Consider the following 8,674-nt stretch of genomic DNA (forward strand, 5'->3'; position numbering starts at 1 on the left):
TCATTTGATTTCGATCACCCATTTTGCACACGATGGCAGCCTTTCCACGGGCACCACGCTTTCGCGACGAGAACGTCTTCACTGGTGGCCAGATGGCCATGCACAAGGTGGATGCGGGTGCACTTCGGCCCAACAGCCAAAGACGCGAGGCTGTGCCAAGTCATTTCAGCGCCAACACACATCTTGGAGCCCCGCGTGCGGTGTCTCCTGCTTTGTCCAGCAGCAGTGGAGGCGGCCCGACACACCGCGAGCCCTTTCCCCGTTCCACGAGTTTGCGTCAAGGCAAGGGCTCCTTCACGGAAGGGCGTATGGAGAGCGACTACATCCACCAACTGAAGAGCCAGATTGAGTATTTGACGCTGGAAGTGCAGTTTCTGCGCCATCAGCTGCGCGATCAGCAAGGCCTGCAAACCAAACTTGGTGAGCAAGATGAAGCCCGACTGGCAGCGGAGGAGGAGCTGTCCGTGTGTCGAGAGGCCTTGGAGGCAGAACGCAACAGCCTACGCGAAGTCGAAACTCAGCTTGAACACAAGGATGAACTGCTTCGCCAGGTGCAGGCGGCGCTAGATGCTGCGCGTGTTGAGCATCACCAACAGAAACAAGCCCTGATTGAGCGCCACGCGCAAGCCGGCAAGGAGGTGGAGGTGCTGCGTGAGGACCTGGCTGCGCGTGATAGCCAGCTCGAGCGCTTGCGAGGCGAGTACGGGGCAGCCGTTCGCTCAATCAATGAAGCTCGCGGTCAAGGTCGCGCGGCGGAGAGCGAGGCTAGCCATTGGCGCGACGAATGCCAACAGTTGCAGGAGTCTTTGGCAGCTCGTGCCGAGGATCAGATTGAACTACAAGCCACCATTGCTGATTTGCGACACCGATTGTCGACGTACGAGCAGGCTCAACGCCCGCGCTCGGGGGATGGAGAATCGGCCAACGGCGAGGAGGAAGAAGATGAGCGGTACGAGCTACATCTGCGACTGAAGCAGAGCACGTTGCACGTGGAGCAGCTGCAGGCCACGCGGCAACAACAGGACAGTGCGTTGCAACAAGTGATCAATGAAAACGCCAAGTTGACCAGTCGCTGCTCCAGTACCGTCAAGCAGCTACAGCAGAGCCAACGTGAGGCGGCTGAACTCAAAACGCGCATGCTTGATCTCGAACGGCGCCTGGCTCGAGCGGAATCCGATCGCGAGCACGAACGGGCTGCAAGCAATCGGCGTAGCGGCACGGGTGATCGCGATGAATTGAGCCGCATCAAGGGTGAAGTCTACGGCCTCCAGCGCCAGGTGGCCGCGTTGGAAACGCGCGCAGAAGCAGCGGAACAGGATGCCCACGGAGCTCGCGAGGATTTAACGCAGCTGAAGGCCCGTTTGGACCAGGAGCGCTCGGATAACACATCGCTGCGCCAGGAGCGCGCCGTCTTGCTGGAGCATGTCCAGGAGCTGGAAGCCGTGCAACAAGTCAATGTGACCGAGTCGCATGACCTGGCCGAGGAAAAACGACAGCTGCTCTTGCGCATTCGCGGTGAGTTGTCGGACCGTGCTAACATGGAGTTGGTTTCATTGGGCCTGTTAATTGGCTTGATCATGACAATCGCACGGTGTCCCTGGTGGTTTGAATGACTCGATTTGAACGCGTTACACGGGCCCGATCCTGTTGTCAGCTCACAGTACATGATCTTGCTCTGAATGATCCGCAGAACTGGAGCGCTCCCTCAACTTTTACCAGCGCATCAATGCCATCCGCTGGCAAGATCTGGAACAGATGGCCTCGGCCGTTCGTGATCTGACGCACGACATGCAAGGTCGAGATCAATCATATGCCGCCTCGGACGATGGCGATGCTGCTCCCCGCACGGCTGTACGCGACTCATGAGCCCTCTCGTCTTGAAGGGCCACGTCCCACCCCTCCTTTTTTTTTTGTTTGTTGTTTTATTCTTTCGAGTGGGCGTCTATGAGTTGTCACATAATATCAGCAGCGATGAGTCTGCGTAGCAGAGACGAGAGAGAGAGAGAGAGAGAGAGAAAGAGAAAGAGAGAGAGAGAGAGAGAGAGAGAAGAGACGAGACGATGATCATGATGGAGGAGGTGATCCCCCACCAGAGCCAGAGTGCACATCAATCGCGCCATCTAATCCAGGCCTACTCTTCATTCAAGCAATTCTTGCCATCGCATACACATCCTCCTCTCCTCCGTTCCCACCTCCCCAGTAAGGCAAGCCAGGTTTTGCTCCCTATGAACACCGATTATTGCACGTCGGTTCCCTTGGATTCGAGTATAAGTGAAACACGTGTCACACTTTTTCGACGCTCAAGCCATCGTTGTTGCAGCTAGAGAAAGAAAAAGTTTTTGTATAGGGTTTGAGGGTATTTTTCCCCTCTCCAGGCTTTGGCGTTTGCAACGTGGTGCACCCCGTTCACCACCAACGGTCCACCTCGATGGAGTACAAAGTGTACGTTGCACTGATCGGCGGTGCTGCTTGACTCGCGGGTCGTGGGGCTGCCACTGGATGCCCGCGGGGTGTGAGACAGGTGCATGGGATGGAAGGCGGGGCAGTGCGTGTGAAGACATGGGCATCTTAAGGGGCTGCCGGTGTGGGGTCGTTTGAAATGCCACTGGGCATGGGTTTAAGTTGAAACAGCGCGCTGACCTCCTGTGTGCACCTGGCGTGGCATCCTCGACAGGTTTGTGGGGAACATCCCGTTCGCAGCTGACGAAGATGAGCTGAGATCGGTATTTCCCTCACAAGACGTACGTATCTACGCTGTCCCAGCATTTTATTCCATCTCGAAAAATCTCCTCTACCGATGCATTTGCAGCAACCCAACTGTCGTGCTTGTCTCACCGGTGCTCGCGGTGTGCTACACCAGATTGTCCATGCCGAGATTATCCGGGAGGATAACGGCAAGTCCCGCGGTGCGGGCTACCTAGTCTTTGGCAATGAGGAGGATTACCAAGCTGCCTTGGCGCAGGGTGTAGCCGATCTACACGGCCGCCAACTGCGCATCACCATGGCCAACAGCCGCCGTGGCCGCACGGGTGAGCCAACCAACCTGATTCGCTTCGCCGAACAGGGGGACAACACACACAATACTTGGTCCTGCGCATGGCGGCAAACCTACATATCTTTTGTCCTTCTCACCCTCACTACTTGATTCGCGATGTTAGATAACGGTCGCGGGCCTGGCGGTCGACGTGACGGGCCTGGCCAAGGCTATCGACCCATGTCCGTAGCCGATGCAGACCAATCTGTACCGCAATGGTGGGAGCAGTTTGGTACCCACCCCACCTTCGCCCCGAATGTCAACGCCAATGGCGTTCCAATTGTCAGACCCATCATCAAACTGCATGTCCCCCACGGCGCCACCAACGTGAAACTCTACAAGTGCTCAGAACGAATGCTTCAAGATCTAGAGCAGTGCCTTCCGCCCGAGGTGAGATTCTTTGTCGCAATGGAGAGCTGACTTGGCGGATGGCAGGCTGACAGCTCGATTCAGGGACAGCAGACTTTTATGCCTACTTTCCTTCCCTTTGCAGTGTCACGCTCCGACTCATCGTCTTTGTTAATCGTATTCGTCCTCGTCGCAGACGCAAGCAGATCTGCGCCGCGGCTATGGTGCCTGTGTCGCTGGCCTGCACCAGGATGTTTTGAACATGCCCATTAACTTCTCCCCTACCTCGGATCGCTCCCTGGAGGATGACATGGCCGAGCCTCTTTCTGCCGCGCAGGACGAAGGCGCTCCCTCGGCGCTTGACATCTCCTTTGGTCTTCCAGTTGTCATTGTAAACCGTGCTTTCCAAAATCAGGTTTGTTCTCCCATCAGATTGAACTTGGCTCCCTCGTTATTTCCGTTCTTTCGGTGTGATTGGTGGACCCCAGCGGTGGCAATAGATCGTGTGATGCTTTTGCGTTGAACAATGATCTTTTGAACGTTGGGCAGATGGAGCAGCCGACGTGTCCCTTGAATTCGGGATGCGGCGGCTGCGAGATGAATTCCCGTATAGTTGTGCCTTCATTTTCTTCCGGTGCATGATTTCTTCCGTGTTCATCTCAAATTCTTCTTCCGATTCACGTGGCTGGCGACTCACGTCCTTGTCCTCGTATGCCTCAGGTCATCTCGCTTCGCGATTTTGAAAAAATGATTGAACAGTTCTTTGTCCGGGTTCTTTTTGTCGAGCGCATCGACATGACAGCGGAACGCAAGGACGTGGCTCGCGCCTTGACCAGCAGTCAAGGCTGGGATATGTTACGCAATCAGGTCGATGTGGAGGCACACTTCATGGACAAAAAAATTGCGCTCTTCAACGTGGACTCGAATGGAGAGTTGCAATCTGACACATCAGCAGCAGAGAACGCGGTATGTTGCTGCTTCTGACGCTCACCACGGCTTTGATTGCTGTCACCCTGACTTTGCGCCCTCCTCTATGCCGTTGCATTCTTCATAGGCATCCATGGCGCCCAACATGTTTCTGGTGGATAACGAGCTGGAAGCTCGGTTGTCCTTCTGTGAACTTGACACGGAAACGGGCCGTCTTAATGTGCCAGACACGAACAATAGTGATCTGCGTGTCACGCAGCATCGCAGCTTGTCCTCGCAACGCAACATCAAGCATGAAATTCTGAAGCATCGCAACTCTTGGCTTGCCGACGTTATGACTGTCGGTGAATACGGTGTGTAGCCCACATGAGCAACCTGCTTGCATATTGTCTGAGCTGCCTGCGCTTTTTCCTGCACCCCGGTGGTGGCATAAGACCTGTGATCCACATGAGCAACCGTCTTTTGAACACCGGGCAGATCAAACAACGAGATGATTTCCCGTATAGTTATGCCTTATCTTCTTCAGGTGCATGATTTCTTCCGTATTCGTCTCAAATTTTTTTTTTTGTGCTACACCCGCCGCAGACCATGTCAGTCGCTATGGCTCCAGCGCACGTCAGCATCTAGAGCTGCATGTATCCCGTCACCACTTGTTTCAGCATCAGGTTTGTCTGTGGGTTTGGCTCGACTCTTTTTGGTGTACCTTGGCTTCATTCTCACCTGATCTCATGCGGACGACATAGAAGGACCAGGATCAACCCAACTTGGTCGAATACGTTACCTACAAGTCGCTGATGTTCTGTCCTAGCCGCAGTCTCAGTGCCATGATTACGCTCGCCGAAGTGCCTCCTGCGGAGGACGGCGGATTTCCTCATGGTGCGCGTTGCTTTTTTTTTTTCTTTCCGCAGCACTTTGTTCGGCTTTCTCTCACCGCGATGTCTCGCCCCCCCCCCTCTCTCTCTCTCTCTCTTTCTGGCCTCATCGAGCAGAGGAATCAGTTGATACGGCCATCAACGTGGCCATGGAGGGCGTTCGATTGGCTCGCGCTGTTTTGGTAGAGCTACCCACATTTCAGGAGGATCGCTTCGAATGAACAAAGTCAAACACCGTGACATGCCAGGATTAAATCAACATGCCATGTACGCTTTTAATTGATGAGAAGACCCTATCGATCAAATTTCGTCATTTGCATTCCAGCATTCCAATGCCCCCCATCTCTCTCAACATGCTCCGGCGGAACAGCAAGTCGCTTCTTCGGTCACCCTTTATTTCAGTCAGAATGAGCAAGAAAAAAAAAAAAAGAAAAAAAAAAACAGAATCAAGGGCGCGCGAGATAATCTCGCGCGCCCCACACAAACGCACACACACGAAAATAGCAAGAACTGGTTGTGCAGAAGATCCGGAGAACCTAGATGGTTGACGCGGCGGCCTCAGTCGCATCTGACGTGTCGAGCCGGTCCATTTCATCCAGTTGCTGCTCCAAGAGCTGATTGACTCGCTGAACGTGTTCTAAATCCAAGCGCAGCAGGGCCACCATTTTGGCCAGGCTTGTGGCATCGGCCGGTGTGGTGGCATCCGCAGAAGTGGTAACTTGATGCTTGCGCAGAGCATCGAGCTGCCGCTGCTGTGAGTCCAGCTTTGGTCCGCAAATAAAAATCAAACCCCACACCCACGCATGAGAATGTAACGCGAATGTCGACAGCAATACCATCCTGGCCTCTCACAGCGGCATGAATGTACCTTGCCGCGCCAGCGCATGCGCTCGAGCTCGAGACGCCGGTTCTTCTCCGTGGCCTGTAGCTTCAACCGTTGCTCAGCCAACTCGGCTCGACCAGTCAAGCGTTGCAAGCGCATTTGCAACTCGGAAATGGATGAGGCACCCAAGTTCTACACACCATACACGCCCAGTGAGGGTTGCTGCCTGCGCTACTCATTTGACGGCGTCTTTCGACACGTCGAACCCCTATTTGACCACCAACAACAACAACAAAAGCAACAGACGCTACATACACGAAGCTGACGCTGCATTTCAGCCAATTGCTGCGAAGCCACTGAATCCCCACTGCGCATTGACTCTGAGATGCTGGCTCGCCGAGATTTGCGCTCCGTGGAAAACTTTTCTTGCTCCAGCTGTGTGTTGGTTCTTCGCAAAGCTTCGAGCTCGGTTCGCAGTTTGCGTAGTTCTTCGGCCTGCTCAGCCATACCACCCCCACCCCGCCGAGTCTCGTGAGGCAGCTTGGAGTGTGGCGCACACAACGTGCCAAGGCAAGGGTCCTCTGCCGCGCAGAAAAGCCTTACCTGTGCCGATGCCAAGGCTTGGTTGGTGGTAGAACCCGAAGTCTGTGCATTTGAGATGCAGTGCAAAATCAGGGTGGCGCACCTCAACACCTCAACAAAGCCGGGGCAAGCAAAGGTGGGTCAAGGCCCCGGGACAGTCAGACGTACAACGCGAAGCGATTTCGCCAGGTCAAGATCATGTTGTAGTCGAGTCACCTGCCGCAATAAATCGTCCTTCTCCGCAACCAAGACATTCATTTTGGCACGTTGCTCGCCAAGTTGGCGATGCAGTTGACTGTGCATACTCGATTCCTATATAGATGACACACCCGAGTGAGAAGCCAAAAAAGCCCGGGTTGTTTGAAAGGCAAGCTCGCTCGCTGGCTCTTGCGCCTGGCGGAAGCGTAGCTGACCAGCTGTGAATCCTTCGAGCCGGCGTTGAGTCGTGCCACCTCAGCCTCACGCTCACTCAGACGGCGCTGCAGCGCTGAAAGCTCGCGCGCTTGCGTTGCCTACAGACGACAGAAATACAGACGCTTGAGCTTGGCGACGCACAGCAAGCGTACATGCTTCAGCTTTCCAGTGCTGAATTTTAACCTTGTCTCGGACACACCTGGGTTTGTGTCAACAGACGCTTCTGACTTTCGAGCTCTTGACGCAAGCGTGTCAACTCGACCCCGCTTCCGTAGCCCGATGAGGTTAATGGCGACGCTTGTGGAAATGTTGCAGGTGTACGCTCCATATGTTGTTGGAGCTCACGTTGCTTATCGTTAAGCTTGCGTTCAAGCATCGCCACCTCTTGTGCCCGTGCGTCGTCGGCTTGACGATGCTGGCGCTGCTGCCCCTCAAGGTCTGCTCGGACTTGCGTGAGCTGGCGGGTCAATTGCTGGTTTTCCTGCTCCAGCCGCAATCGCGTCTCCTTGGCCTCATTCTACGAAATTAGGCAATCGTGTACAAACCCCGACGGTCAAAGGAGCCAAGCACATAATCCAGATGCATGAGCCCAAAGCTGCTGCTGCTGGCGTCGAAACTCGCACTCGGCAGCTCATCACAGAGCAAGCTGTGTGAGCCAACGTCAAACATGCTCTTCTTACCAGGGCTGCTTGCAAGGCTCCTTGAGAACTGGCATCACCCCGATCAATGGACCGCGTGTACTGAGCATGCTGTAGATCAATCTCCAAGCGGTTGGCGCGCCGCTGCTCTGCAGCAAGCGCTTCCTCAGCCCTAAAGAGGCGGGTCCGCAAGCTATCAAGATCATGCTCTGCGTCTTGCGTGGAGTTGGTGGAACTACTCAGCAGTTTTTGGTTGGCTTCCGTGAGCTCCTGCATCTGTGCCTCTCGCGCGTCCAGCTTGCTCTGCAAGTCAGCAGTCTGTGCCAAGCTGCGCTCATGGCGCATGTTCTGGGCTCGCAAATCCTCTATTTGCCTGGTTTTCTCAAATTAACACAAAAACCAGAATGAAGAAAGAGAAAAGGCTAGAAAGATGCCGTGCAATTGCTGGGCAAGGAAGCGGAGCGCGACAAACCGGCGATATGCCTCCACTTGAAGATCAGACTGCTTGAGGCGCGCTTGAGCTTCTTTGAGTTCAGCTGACGCTGTGCGGTAGTTTTCCTTTGTCCCGAGATGAAAGACCAGTTGGTGAGTCAAATTGAGCTTGAGCTCAAGAACAGCAGAAGGGAAGCGAGGGGTGGCTTGACTCTTGTGCCTACCTCAATTTGATCTGCTTGTGACTGTGTAGCCTTCATCTCCTCTGCAAATGACTGTTGCAGCGCACTCATATCTTGCCGGACCTTGAGCAGCTCACCATCGCGTGCCTCCACAAGATCATTGAGCCGACTAGCCTGCCTCGTGATTGCCCATCATGCGCCCCAATACGTGTGAGTCATCCCCGGCGGCTTGAATCGAAGGCGACAAAGAAATGATGAAACCAGACAAGCACACACACACACACACACACACACACACACACACACACACACACACACACACACACACACACACACACACACACACACACACACACACACACACACACACACACACACACACACACACACACACACACACACACACACACACACACACACAT

At 54.5% G+C, this 8,674-nt stretch overlaps 2 protein-coding genes across 2 annotated transcripts; one reads left to right on the plus strand and one right to left on the minus strand.

The window, feature by feature from the left end:
* Nucleotides 1-32: 32 nt before the first annotated feature.
* Nucleotides 33-5,402, plus strand: MONBRDRAFT_34286 (uncharacterized protein; the record flags this gene model as incomplete). Its single annotated transcript, XM_001749723.1, has 13 exons — nucleotides 33-1,515; nucleotides 1,691-1,851; nucleotides 1,989-2,199; nucleotides 2,376-2,442; nucleotides 2,675-2,741; nucleotides 2,861-3,029; nucleotides 3,159-3,424; nucleotides 3,579-3,797; nucleotides 4,103-4,348; nucleotides 4,437-4,662; nucleotides 4,895-4,974; nucleotides 5,053-5,185; nucleotides 5,218-5,402. The coding sequence occupies 13 exons, from the start codon at nucleotides 33-35 to the stop codon at nucleotides 5,400-5,402; spliced, it is 3,513 nt and encodes a 1,170-aa protein (XP_001749775.1).
* A 315-nt stretch (nucleotides 5,403-5,717) lies between these two features.
* MONBRDRAFT_29311 (uncharacterized protein) lies at nucleotides 5,718-8,674 on the minus strand (the record flags this gene model as incomplete). Its single annotated transcript, XM_001749775.1, has 10 exons — nucleotides 5,718-5,945; nucleotides 6,050-6,196; nucleotides 6,320-6,499; nucleotides 6,608-6,649; nucleotides 6,916-7,098; nucleotides 7,200-7,517; nucleotides 7,681-8,011; nucleotides 8,111-8,196; nucleotides 8,295-8,430; nucleotides 8,514-8,674. The coding sequence occupies 10 exons, from the start codon at nucleotides 8,672-8,674 to the stop codon at nucleotides 5,718-5,720; spliced, it is 1,812 nt and encodes a 603-aa protein (XP_001749827.1).

Source organism: Monosiga brevicollis, genomic scaffold, assembly GCF_000002865.3.
Source record: "Monosiga brevicollis MX1 MONBRscaffold_33 genomic scaffold, whole genome shotgun sequence".
Classification (NCBI taxonomy): Eukaryota; class Choanoflagellata; order Craspedida; family Salpingoecidae; genus Monosiga; species Monosiga brevicollis.